This window comes from Homarus americanus, unplaced genomic scaffold (assembly GCF_018991925.1).
Source record: "Homarus americanus isolate GMGI-L3 unplaced genomic scaffold, GMGI_Hamer_2.0 scaffold32583, whole genome shotgun sequence".
NCBI lineage: Eukaryota > Metazoa > Arthropoda > Malacostraca > Decapoda > Nephropidae > Homarus > Homarus americanus.
The window spans coordinates 36,341,866-36,356,378 of record NW_024713129.1 but is presented as its reverse complement, the minus strand read 5'-3'; the positions used below and the strand labels follow the sequence as shown (position 1 = coordinate 36,356,378).

The 14,513-nt window shown below is 42.9% G+C and overlaps 1 protein-coding gene across 1 annotated transcript in view; it reads right to left on the bottom strand.

Annotated features, from left to right (window-relative positions):
- LOC121869953 (receptor-type tyrosine-protein phosphatase alpha-like) overlaps window positions 1-14,513 on the bottom strand; it is a 77,220-nt gene that overhangs the window by 9,511 nt on the left and 53,196 nt on the right. Inside the window, exon 10 of the mRNA XM_042371559.1 lies at window positions 12,307-12,382. Within this exon, the coding sequence (XP_042227493.1) occupies window positions 12,307-12,382 (76 nt within the window). The remainder of the gene's footprint in view (window positions 1-12,306; window positions 12,383-14,513) is intronic.

Below are 14,513 nucleotides of genomic sequence, written 5' to 3'. Positions count from 1 at the left end.
ACTGACGCCGATCTCGAAGGAGTATCCGGCACGCAACTGAGTATTGACAGAATGGTGACGTTACGGCATAGATTTTCAAGATGTGGTACTCCCCTCTATGCGGACTTTTATGTGGTTCAGCAATTTAATTTGCCAGCTGACGGATTAACTGGTCTCCCAACACTCAGAACGAATAGCATAGTTGTTCATCCACGTAAGAATGCTACTACGTTTAAAGGTGTTTCCTATAACGCTATGCGTCATTCTGCATCATTGCTCTTCGCAAGGTCGAAAGTGTTGTCCAATATTCCCACTCGGAGGAAGGCGGATAATATGTCAGAGCAAGCCCAAGACCTCACACCCTCACTTTCCCAGCGTGATTATAGCAGCAAGAGCTGGAAGATTATACCTGCAATTTTGAAGAGTACTCTCCACTATCAGAATGAGGAATTCACCAAGGCCACTGTTTACTTACCTGACGTGTATACGGGGACCGATGTTGTATGTCTCCCGGAAACGTGCACGGTAAAGGGTTTGTCGTGCGAGTCGGCGTTAAGCACGATACGACCTGGTGGTTTGACAGATGTTCTAGTTCTGAATAGAACAGGCGTTCAGAAAATATTGAAGAAAGGATGTTATTTGTGGGATTTTCTGGTATATCACAACAATGTCGAATTACAGCCTACGCAATTCCCAATTGGTAATATTGTACCTCAATCCCAACGGACTAGGCGAGAGAGGATAGATCAAATAGCGCCACATGTTAAGGTGATAGATCATCCTCAGGGCAAGACACACCTTTTGGAGCTGCTTGCTGACTGCAGAAATATTGTAGCCTTGCCAGGTGAAAAGCTAGGACAGACAGATTTAACATCCCATCACATATCATTAAAGGAGGGCACAAATCCTATCTATGTACCAGCTTACCGATTACCACATAGCCAGCGCGCTGTAGTTCAGGATATGGTACAAGATTTGTTGGATGAGAATGTTATTATGCATTCTAAGTCCCCTTTTAATAGCCCCTTATTCCTAGTCCCAAAGAAGGATGGTGGATGGCGCCCAGTTATTAATTTTAGGCGCGTTAATGAATGTACGATCGCAGATAGGTACCCTATGCCTGTCTTGAGTGATATATTGCAGTCCTTAGGCAAGGATAATGCTGTATTTACCAACTTAGATTTGCTTAGTGAGTATTGGCAGATACCACTCGATGAGAAATCACGGGAGGTCACGGCATTTAGTACTCCCCTGGGCCACTTTGAGTTTCTATAGATGCCTTTTGGTCTCAGGAATGCCCACTGACATTTCAAAGAATGATCAAACACCCTGTTTGCCTGATTGATTGGTACCACAGTCTGCGCTTATTTGGATGATCTAATAGTAGTCAATAAGGATGTCGATATCTAAACTTTCAAAATGTGAGCTTTTAAAATCCAAAATCCATTTCCTTGGTCATGTAGTTGACGGTGAAGGCATTCATACAGTGGAAGATAAAGTTAAAGCTGTATCTCAGTTCCCACGTCCTACATCGGTTGATCAAGTGCGTAGTTTTCTTGGTTTATCTGGATATTATCGTTCTTCTATTAAGAACTATGCAACATTGGCATCACCCCTAATAAGGTTGCTGAAGAATGATGAAATGCTTGTGTGGGATGCTGAACACGAAAATAGTTTTGCGGCATTGAAGATAGCGCTTACCAATGCCCCTGTTCTGGCATTCCCTGACTACACTCAAGCTTTCACCCTCTGTACTGACGCTTCTGGACAAGGAATCGGAGCCGTACTCATGCAAGAGGATTCGCGAGGAAAGTTTCGAGTGATAGCTTTTGCAAGTCGAAAACTTAATGATGTTGAAACACGTTATTCAGTAACGCATTTGGAAACGTTAGCTGTTGTGTGGGCACTAAAGAAGTTTAAGGACATTATCTTTGGATATAAGATAACTGCATTTACGGATCATGCGGCAGTGACTGAACTGTTCCATGGCAGAAACTTATCAGGCAGATTGGCACACTGGTATCTGACAATTCAGGAATTTGACCCCGAGTTTAGGTATTTACCGGGAAGGGCGAATGTTGTCTCCGACGCTTTGTCAAGAAATATAGCACCAATGATGCCTGTATCAACGTTCACTCTTTTACAACTGGATGATGAGCCACGGCGCGACCCGTTATGGTCAGCAGTCACTTTTGCTCTTGAATGGGGGGAGGATGTTAAACTCCCCAAATTAATTCTTCCCTTAAGTCAGTTTAAATTATGACATAACATACTCCATAGATCGAAAAAGACGCCAGAGGGTATTGTACGTCAAATAGTCGTACCTGACACGTTGTGTGAAACGATTATAACGTTGTTCCACAATGTTCCATAGGCAGGTCACCGGCACCGATCCTACAATATCCTACACCAGACCGTCCGTTTGACACAGTCGCTATTGACTTGTTACAACTCCCGAGGAGTCATCAGGAATCCTCGTAAGTCTTAGTGTGTGTGGATTATTTTTCTAGATTCGTGGTTTCAGTCCGACTGAAGGATAAAACAGCCGAGTGTGTGGCCTGTGCATTAGCGATGAATCTTATATGTCCATATACTACGCCTAAGGTTCTTCTCTCAGACAATGGGATAGAGTTCAAGAATCAGTTAGTAGCACAAATATGTGAGCAATATGGAATACAGCAAAGTTTTGTGACAGCCTATCATCCACAGGCTAATGACATTGTTGAGAGAACCAATCGCAAGATCCTGGAGATACTTCGCCCGATTGTGTGTGATTTGCAATACACATGGGAAGATTGGTTACTGCAGGTTGCAGCGTCTATTAATGGGTCGATTAATAGCTCTTCTGGCAAATCACCCTACTACATTGTCTATGGTACAGACAAACGTCTGCCTTATGATGTACTTACGGACACGCCAAAACCTTTTTATAATACGGATGCTTTCGCGGCAAAACAAATCCGTGTTTTTACGGATATTCATAGCCAAGTACGAACACATTTAGCAGCGTTACGCGCTGAAATGATGATCAAGCAACATAAACAAGCCAAACCTGTCGTGTTAGAGATAGGCGATGCTGTTATGGATAGAGAACCTGAAAGGAACTCCAAGCTTTCGGGTAAGTTTTCGGGTCCATTCCGCATTATCGCCAAAGAAACGGGCAACAAATTTAAAATTTGACAGCCTAATGCACAGATCGGAGATGTCGTGTCTGCAGACCGTCTTACGAAGGCCCATGAACAATTATTACCCACAGATGATAATGATGTAATAGACACCTCTTTGCAGACTGTACTATCGTGCATCAAAGTCGTGTCCACTACCCAACCACAGTGAGGATTCAAATAGCCTTGAGTCTGAAGTTTCGAAATAACTGGGGGAAATGGTATTGTCGGCCAACAGATGTCGCCAACTGTAGTGTGTGGGGGACGGGGGAATAGAGGAGGTGGGGGTTAGTCTAGTAACAGACTGTGTGTAGGTTGAGCATAACATCGTGAATTCCGGGTAACGGGTAAATAATAGCACTACAACTACCATATCTCTGCCGTTCATGGCTACGACGGTGAGACTGATGGGCACACCAGTAATTAATTCTCCGTGACTACCAGTAATGGTTGTCACGGAGAATACACAAGTTGTTCCCAAGGTTGGGGCCACCAAGGGAAGGAGATGATGTCGAACACTGAAACATGCCGAGGTCTCATTCCTACCATCGTCGTCACCAACAGGTAAGTCACATTAATTTGTCAGCATAGCCCATGTCGTCCTTATACTACTGCAGCGTGTCCCATGAGTGATAGTAGATATTTGTAGAGGTGAAAGAATATGTGATATTGAGCCACCACGTCTCTATCTCCATCCGTTTCCCTCTATCTATAATAAAAAGGGTTAACCTCCTCAGAAAATATAATGAATGGGCCCTCCAAACAAATTAAAGATGAGGTGTACCCAACCCAAATAGGGATGGGCCCTCCATTTCCTTTCGCCTTCTTTTCTCTACATCCTTTCCACCCTCCCATCGCCCCAGTCACCCCAACCTACCACCTAATACCATGCAGTGGGCAGAAGGCCACACACTTTCTCTCCTCATAAAAGTCTGTTCCGTTTAACCCACATTCTTTCACTACTATACCTTCTTCCCCCTTTCCTATATTTCGCTATTGCTATCCCTATCTCCTGCCTCAACTCCGCCATTTGCAATGGTTGCCTTGAGTAATTTGTAAAATCCACCTCACGGCTAAACGTAAACCGAAAAATCCATATATGTATAGAAGTTTTATACTCAGAATCACATATTCTTTCACCTCTATAAATATCTGCTGTAATTAGTGGGACACCCTATTATAATTATATGACAGTTGTTATATGAGCTCCTTAGTTAACTTCACCATAAAAATATGGTGTTTGATGTGCTATGCGTTTGCCGCACTTTACCGTACAAGGTTATGTTACACCCCCAGTTGCAACCTGGGAGTTTGGGTTGGGTAATGTAGTATTTTGAGCAAAAATGGAATTCAGAACGACTTAATGAACATGAAGAAAAACGTTTTTATATAACGAACCCTAACGTAATGTAACCTATTACAGTTATATGTAGTCTGGGACGAACATGTCATAGCTGAAAAATGTCAAAGAAATATGTAAAGCAGTGGAAAACCATATATTTTGATTATCGGCGAGGCTAACTACCTATAAACAATTAACATTTAATGATTGGCAAAAGTCCTAGGAAAATGAACCAACAATTCATAAGCTAAAAATGATCAAATTATCAGTTTATCCTTGGTCATTATCAAAACAATCCTCTCGACATCACGAAACTATTCTGAATCGTCTAAGAATTGAGCAAACGCGATTGACGCATGGCCAACTCATGTCTTCCCCTAATGGAGCCCTACCTATATGCTCCAACTGCCGAACACAAATAACAGTCTAACATATTCTCATTGAATGCCCTATTTATAATCGGTATCGAGAAATGTGCTTCACTAACCCTACAATGTAAGATATTTTAGCAGAGACCCCAAAATTTTCGCTAAATTCAGTTTTGACCTTTTTGAAATACTGTAATCTCCTCAAAACAATATAACACTAAATTATAGAAACACAAATATATGTTATCTAATCCCTCTGGCCAGCCCTAGGAGAGACTCAAATGGGTGTCAGTGGTCTGGTTAAACTAAATCTTGATGATGATGATTATCCGCGAATGTTCACTCTACAGTCGCAGGGGTGGTGGTGGAGGCTTGGGGGGTGGGGAGGGGGAGGATCCACTTGCAGTTCACTATGAATACTTAACCTAGGTGTTACTAATACCATTAATTTACTCTAGTATATGAAAGCCTGCATCAGTTACCACAACATAATATTACTCTGCGATTTCAGATATGCCTACAAGACGAGCAAATTCGTCGGCAGTGATTGCTGAGCGAGGCCAAATCATCGGGATGTGGAGAGCCGGGGCAACTGTGCCGAACAAAGCTGTCGAAGTGGGAAGGAGCACCAAGACGATTAGGAGGTGGATCCGCCGGTGGGAGGAAGAGGGCTCAGTGGAGACGAAACCACGAAGCGAGAGGCCACGAGTAACGTCGGCAAGGATGGACGCCATGATCGTGGCAGTTGCAACGGCATATCCAATGCAAACATCAGTGGAGCATACAAAAAATCTGGGCCTCAACTACCATCACATGATGACGAGAAGCCGACTTCATGAAGCCGGGATCGACTGGCATATTCCAGTTCACAAAGGGTGGCTAACACCTACTCACAAGGAGTGTCGACTCGGCTTTGCATTGGAACACCTTCCACATTGAGAAGAATACTGGAGAACCATTATATTTACCGATGAAACGGTGTTCAGGTCAGTGGGAGCCGAAGCAAGGCAGTACTGGTGGCCCCCCAACACACGCTACCATGAGAAACACATTCAACATCGCGCAGTGAGTGGTAGGGTGTTAGTGTCATTCTGGGGGTGGATGTGGGCACATGGGCCCTGGTGAACTGGTCAAGATAAATGGCCGTTTCACTGGTGAGCAGTATGTAAACATCCTGGAGCAAGTGCTAATTCCTACAGTCCGGGCTATGGCAGTTCCAGCCCCCTACACTATCAGGCTGGTTCATGACAACAGTCCCATTCATACCAGCAACATAGTGAAGGACTACCTCCAGGATCACTCTGAAATTGAGGTCATCGACTGGCCAACACTAGGATGTGATATTAATCCAATTGAATATATTTGGGCCATGATGAAACGCGATTGGGATATTGGGGAGCAGCAAACCTGCGCAGCAATAGAGGCCAAAGCTTACGACGTGTGGGAGAGTAAATGTCGACGACCAGGGGTGTGCCTGAAGCTGGTCGATTCCATCCCTAATCGCCTTGATAAAGTCCTGGACCAAATACTAAGATGTGTGTATTGGTGTATTGTTTGGATTTTAGTATTGTTTGTAAATACAATTAATATATATTAACTCACCTACAGTGTTATCTTAAATCCATGTACTTAATGATGTCTTAAACTATATCGCATGAAAATTAATAGCAAAGTAACTTAACAGCCACAAATTATGTATTGTGTGGTATACAATGATCTGTATGACACGTCGTGGAATGTGTTGTCTTATAACACAATATAATTATATAGTTACGATTGCTACCATCATTGAAATGCTCATGATGTTCAGCACACAATATTAATGGTAACTGAGCACACTCCAAAATATATGAAGCTTGCATATTGTGGTGGGGTGTTTAAACACTGGAACTTGGAAGAATTGGAACTAGATTAAACCTGAATACTATTTTACAATACTGATAACTTTTTCACTCCACTCTTTTTAACATAAGTATATAATTATATAATATTGCATGTTATCACAAATATTTATTAAGCAAAGGATGGGTGGAATATAAATAAATATTACCATAATCTCTTTGTCGGAATAACAACAAAATTGTGACGTGGTCGCTGATTAAAACTAAGTGACCAAGGCCCTTTACCCTGATCCTTGCATATTTCACTTTTATCCTTAATATACTCCATTCTTTAAAGTATCATTGTGACCTGAGCGACAATAAGCACCCAGGGCACTGCACCTGTTTCATGAATTCGTAACCATAAAGAAACAACGGTAACACAAAACGTAGTTAAAAAGGCAGCTTGAAATTATGGTGGTATAAATAATAAATAAGCCTGCCTCTCATCCAGCCCCCACCTCCTCTATTCCACCCCACCCCCTCCCATCCCAACACACACTTCAGTGGAAGACATCTGTTGGCCGACCATAGCATTTCTCCCAGCTGTTTTGAAACTTCAGACTCAAGGCTATTCGAAACCTCACTGTGGCTGGGTAGTGGACATGACTTTTGTGTACGATAGTACAAGAGCAGAGTGTGCCTAATGATTATTGTATGAAGCTTCGTTCTGCAAGCAGATATTAAAACAAATGTAATCATCTTACACAATGGCTTGGAACATCATTGTGTTGCTCCTACTGTGTTGTGGTACCGTTGTGTTGACAGATATGTCCACATCCCTCCTCAAGCCTGGTGCAGTGTTGCATCCCTTGAACGCGTTCTCATAGTAGAGGACGTGGTGAACATCAAGTATGAGTTGCATGGACTGCTCAAGCTTCCCCGTCAGATGGAAACCGTCGACTCGCAACTACAGTCAGCATTGGCAGTCTTAGATGATCTATGTTCAGCTCCTAATGTATTGACAATGGTGGCACAAACTATTGACCTTCAACACCTTCGTCTCAGGACACTTCACAAGCTTCTCGTCGCTGTCGGAAAAAGAATACCAGTGTCTGAGGCTGATCTTGCAAAGGAAGTGCGTTCTCAAGCACGACGAAAGAGAGGTTTGTTTAATTTTGTGGGTCTTATCCAAAGCACTCTGTTTGGTACGGCAACTGCCGATGATGTAGGTAAATTGGGGGACTGCATTAACATTGTCGATCAAGCAGTATCTTAGCAGAATCGTGTTATAGCGCAGACATTCTATGCGATTACTGCTTTAGAGTGAAAAGTTGATGCGATAATATCGGAGTCTAACCATATATCGAGGGTTGTTTATAAGTTACAGAATTCAGTCCCTACGTTAGAGTAGCTCCTTTATTTTTCTGAATATTTGCATGCTGCGGAAGATTCAGCTCATTATATTATTACTAATAAAAATGAACTAATTGACAGCATAGTAGATGCAGGGATAGGGCGTGTGGATGCAAAGCTTGTGCCTGTGCAGACGCTTCTTGATGCATTACAGATTGCCAAGTTGATGTATCACTTAACTCCTATTTTTAATGATCATGAGGTGGAATATTATTACCCTGTATTGGAGTCGACTCTCATGCACAATGCTATTCTTATCCACATACCTATGCGAGGGCAACATCAGTTTACTGCATGGCATTTAGAACCCTTACCCTGGTTTGTTAACGACACACTGTATGCTCTGGATAGGCCTAAAAACTTTTACTTGTAGATGAGGAATATTCTTTATTGGCGTTGGATGATCCTCGGGTACTATCGCGGTGTAAGTCGTCATATCTACACTTACACGTATGTCCAGCCTATATGTTCACATTTATTCCTGCTGCAGAAGGGATATGTGAATTGGCAGTCATGCAAACTATTGTACACACAGGGCTTACGCAATGCAGCTATTGGCCAGTTTGTGTTAAAACTCTGTTTCACGCTCATCTCCATTATGTGCAGTACTTATTCTTTCCTAATGTCACTACTGTTATTTTAAAATGCCACGATGGTGGTAAGCAGTTAGTTGTGAAAGGTCATTAAAAGGCTCCGGATTACTGTGAAGTCACTTGTAGTTCATTATGGACCTTGCCTACTCATCAGCATTTTGCCTTGAATTTAAATCTCAAGTCTGATTTAATTCCTATGTTTCCTGTTATGAGCTTTACTCCAAAAGAACTTCAGGTCGTTTCAGAGAAATTAAAGGTTATTTCCTACTTGAAAGAGACCCAATTTGCTGATTTGAATAATAATTTGCTATTTTACTTGTCACGGGAATTTGCAATACCAGGTCTAACAATTCCCACAATTGTGTTAAATTTGGCAGTTATGTTTCTCTTTTGTTATTATAAGTCAGTATCATCCAAATTGACAATTGTCCAAAGCATTTTAACCAGTAAGACACATAAGTATAGGACCCCTGGAGTTGATGAAAACCCCATGGTTGCAGAGGCCCCAGCTTAGTGTTTACATATATGTTTATAACATGATTAGAGGGTTGTGTAGGATGTAGTCTGCGGTTTTTTTTTAGTTCTCCTGAGCTCGGGTGGGAGGTGACCGAGTGATGTAATGGCCCCTGTCTGATCAACACAAGTATTATATAAATGGGTTTATTACATTTGATTTATATACTGATTCATCTCCTGTAACTTTCCACTGGCTATGAGTTGTCATTTTCTTTTCACGTGATTGGTAGCCTTCTCAGGGTGCGGCCCATTGACTGTATGTGAGCACATGGGTCAGCTTGGATAAGCCAACACCCACATGCAGTCTCACTCATAATCTCACATGGAAAGGACGTGATTAAACGGTCTATTTTTATAGCCGCCGTCCCGTCCCGTCCCTCCCACCTACGCACCGCCCTGCCCCACCCAGTGTGACCTCATTAATCCCTAGTCACATAAGAACACATAAGAATGGAGGAAACTGCAGCGGGCCTCTTGGCCCATTCTGGGCAGTCCCATTTACACCCTACCCCTATTGCTCATATATCCATCCAACCTATCTTTGAAGGCATCCAGCGTATTCGAGTTAATGATGATATTTGGTAACTTGTTCCACTCGTCCACTACTCTATTTCGCGCCTAAATCTAAATTTGTCTAATTTAAAACCAATGTTACGAGATCGCTCTCTTTGGATAGTTTGAGTACCTTTGTAATATCACCTATGTTTAGCCCTGACTTCCATTTATACACCTCGATCACGTCGCCCCTCACTCTACGTCTCGCGAGGGAGTGCAATTTAAGATGCTTTAGCCTATCTCTGTACTCAAGGTTCCTAATGCCCAGGATTAGTCTTGTCATTCTCCTCTGAATTCTTTCCAAGGATTCTATTTCCATTCTGTAATACGGTGACCAGAATTGAACTGCGTAATCCAAGTGAGGTCTCACAAGAGTAGGATATAGTTTTAAGATGACCTCGCTTGTCTTGTAACTAACACTCCTTTATATGAACCCAAGTAGTTTATCAGCCTCGTTTCGAGCAAATACACATTGTTTACTTGGCTTAAGATTCCTACTAATCATTACTCTTAAATCTTTCTCGCAGTCGGACTTCTCAATAACATCGTTGTTCATCTGGTATCTGGTTTCCCTGTTTACATCTCCTATACTGAGAACTTTACATTTGTCCACATTGAATTACATCTGCTATTTTTCAGACCATTCGAAATTTTTTTTTACATCTTCCTGTAGTTTTGCAGAGTCCTCATCAGATTTAATTACATGTCCTATTGTAGTGTCATTAGTCTGTTATGCTTTGAAATTGATGATTAGTGTAAATTGATATTGTGATAAATGCAGAGCTTCACTCAGTGTATTTTTAGGTTAGTAAGATTTGTCATGTACTCTTTGAAGCTTAGTGTTAAATAATATTCAGTGTAGTGAGCAGAGCTTCACTCCCCGAACCAGCCTTGAGAACATTGTCGTGACGGAAACCATACTTGCCAAACATTAAAGTAACAAATAAAGTAAATATTTTTTTTTACGGATGCACTCCCAACTAATCCATCATCCCTTTAGGATTTTCACACACAGTACCGCCCCATGGCCAGCCGGATATTGGAGATTACCAGCTCACTTAGACATGACCTAACGTCGCATGTCCAAGCTGAATGCTGTGTTCGGCCAGGATGACGGCGCCTTACGACACAACAGCAATCAAGAGGTGACGATGGACCAAGTATTGACTCCAACCACAGCACATACAAGCAGAGGAAAAGCAGTGTGATGAATGCAGCACCACACCCACCACATACCACTTCACTTCTTTCAAGTCTTTCCTTGGTCTAGGATTAAGAAGGTGTTATATTTTTCTCCTTTAGAAAGTTAAGACGTGTGGAATTCAGCATCACGCATCAAACCCTGTCCAGCAGACCCGGGGGATTTCCGCTGTGGGGGCGTGGGACAGGGGGTCAAGGATCCAGACGATACTTGTGTACAGAGGGCGAACCCAGGTCCATGTATCCTGCCCTACACGTCGTCCTGAATAATGGTATCTCCTCCAGTGTGACCGGATACCCTTGGCCGGATTGGTGGAAAATTATGTTGCATAGAAGAAAAGGCATTATTACATTTCCGCACACAACATTCCTATCCCTAATCTATTATCATATCTGAATAAGACGTCCAATTAGAAGATAATTTTCTTCTATTACATTACCGTCGCAAATGTACAATAACGGAATAGCATATCCAAAATTTTCTCTATTTTCTTCCATTAATCTTCTTCCATTATCGCCTACCTCACCTCCCACACTGCGTGTCTCCTTCATAAATCATCACGCGCATGCGTTCCCGTTCACGTAACGTGGCCAATCAAAAGCGGGTTTTTTTGGCAACCAATGAAAATTATTTTTGGTTTAATTCGTGGTATTTTTTGCCCAATCAAATTCGATTGTGAGTTTGGGTCTCATATTTCGAAATTCAAATTCATTTCCGAGGTAGGAGGTAGGAGGGGAAAGGAAAGGAAAAATGAGTGAGGTGGAGTGGGTGTCAGGAAAGGGGGTGGAGAAACGGGTGGGATCGAGAGGGGGTTAGAGGGGTGTATTAACCTCTTTGTTTTTATATAAATGTCAGGGCAGTACATTGAGTTTATATAATCATATCACCCCCTGTAACTTTCCACTGGCTATGAGGTGACCTATTCACATCACGTAATGAGTAAGTTACTTGAAGGAGCGGCCCTAAGAATGTTAGGGGGCTACTGCAAGCACTCTCACTCAACCCCTCACACCAACAGGACGTATTTTAGAAGAGTTATTTAACAAAGCCTCCGTCCTCATTTTAACACTCATACTGTAGCTACAGTGATTAAGTTACGGTGATATACACTTGGAACTGTATATAATATATTTTCTTAATGAATACAGAAAGGACAGTTGAGTTCCGCTACTCAAACCCTATATACTTTTACATGTTCCAGCCCCATTAACTCATCAAGAATCAACGGTTAAAGGGCCAGTTCAGGGAAAAGAGGACAAATGGAAGAGCAATGATAAACATGTTTATAAATTTATAGTAGAGAGAGAAAATCTGCAATAACTAGTTCACACACACACACACACACATCGTACCTTCTTGGTATTTGCTCCACAGGTGAGGTGCTTCTATGTACGCTGCAATACACTTAGTCAGGTACAAAAACTGTTCCTGCGGAAAAGAGACGGTGAAGGTTATCATATGTGTTTATTAGTGAGAAAGAGAGAGGTTAGTTTAACAAACTATGACATAACATACAATCTGAAATGTGTGTCAGGTTGACAGTCGCTTATTAAGAACTAAAGTCAACCTTGTTGCAGACGTACTTACAGGTACATAACCTGACTCGCTTATTATCAACGACAAAACACATACTTGTCAACCATCAGTGAGACAAGACGTGCCTTGAAGGCGCTCCGGGTTTTGGCAGCCAGGCCGAGCCTGTTTGGCCCTGCCTCCCCACATGCTCCTGCTATATCCCAACGCCCTACCAGCTTTACTACACCGGGATTTATCCAGCAAAACATTTTAGTGATCAGTGCAATTATTGATTACCAAACAGTGTTCCGATAGTGCATCCCAAGGAAAAGCACAAAAACACAGCAGTGTAATACCAGACAGTGGGCACTTTGTCGGTCACCTTCAATGTGCCAGTGACAAGGAACACCACGGTGTTTACATATATCATGGATACTGTGTCGGCGACCCTAAGCGCCAGAGACAAGGACTCACGGTGTTTACGACTGACAAATATTAACAGATGTCTATCAGTGTCAGTGGCCCTCAAAGTGCCGCCAGTGAGTTTATGGCTACCGGGGATAAACACTTCCGTCCGTCCACAACAACAGATATCAACAGATGGCCACCAATCACTTACTCCAGACGCTTTCTGTATCTTCTAATCTAAAGTGTGGGAACGGTTATCCTGAGGCAGTGTTATCGTGCGACTCAAGTCACTGAACATATTCCACGCGCGTAGCCGTAGACAGGGCCGTCATACACATAAGCCCATTAGGACCGTAACCTCCACTAGGAAACCGGAGAAACCCACCCCTGACAGACAGTACCACTACACTGAAGTTCCACGGATATGTTATGATCTCCCGTCCTTTCTGCTCTCCAACGTCACTTCCCTAGCTAACAAGTTTGACGAGCTGGCAACCAGTTAGGTCAGCCACTTCTAGCGTCGTTGCCATATGTGAGACTTGCCAAATTGTGCCTGAAACGTGTCATATTGAAGGATATCAACTCTTTCATCACTTTCGTTCACATAGACGCGGAGGGGGCGTTCCCCTCTTCTGTCAAGATGACCTACGCCCGTCACGCCTGGATGTTCAAGTCCCAGCAGATGTGGAAGCATTATGTTGTGCGGGCCCACCCGCACCACACTGCTTCCATCATAATCTGTGTGTCATACCATCCGCCTCGCTCACCCACGAGAGACACTTTTATCAATCATCTCATTACCACCTCAGACCACCTAAGAGTTAGGTACCCATGAGCCATGTTAGTATTATGCTGGGATAATAATGCAATTGACACCACTGATATCCAGGAGCAGCTGTCACTGTCACAAGTTGTGAACTTACCCACACACGGTCAAAATACCCTTGACCTTATCTTAACCGACTTAGCGGACCAGTACCAACCACCTAAACCAATGCCTCCTATCGGATGTAGCACACACCTATCAGTGCTCTCTGGTCCCCAACTGCTACTCCCACTGAAGTACAGAGACCCTACAACAAGACCTACAGGCCGATTACTGACTCTGCAGTGCGTCTCTTCGGGCAGTGGATAGTTCACCATTCCTGGACTGAAGTACTTAGTGTGGATGACGTGGACACCAAATGGATAAATTATACCAACACCACCACGGAAACTCACCACCACTTCTTCCCCGAGAAGTCCATCAGATCTCACCCAGCTCATTTGCCCTGGATCACACCTCGGATCAAAAGACTTATGCAACAGAGAGAAAGAGCCTTTTATCTCAATAACCCCAACCGCTATAGATCTCTTCGCAACCAAGTCATCCTCGACATACGCAACCAAACTGCATCAACTGAAGCAGACCAACATCAGTCTGTGGTATGGTAAACTTAAAGAACTCTGTGGACTAAACAATAAGACACTACCCCCTCCCCTTTCTTAGCCATCTCACTAATGTTAACGCAGCTGAGCAATCAAATAACCATTTCCCTACTATATGCCAGACGCTCCCCCCCCGCTTGAACACAACCAATCTCCCTTCTTACCTATCAGCCCTTTTCCACTGACTTAGAAGAAGAATTTGAGGTAG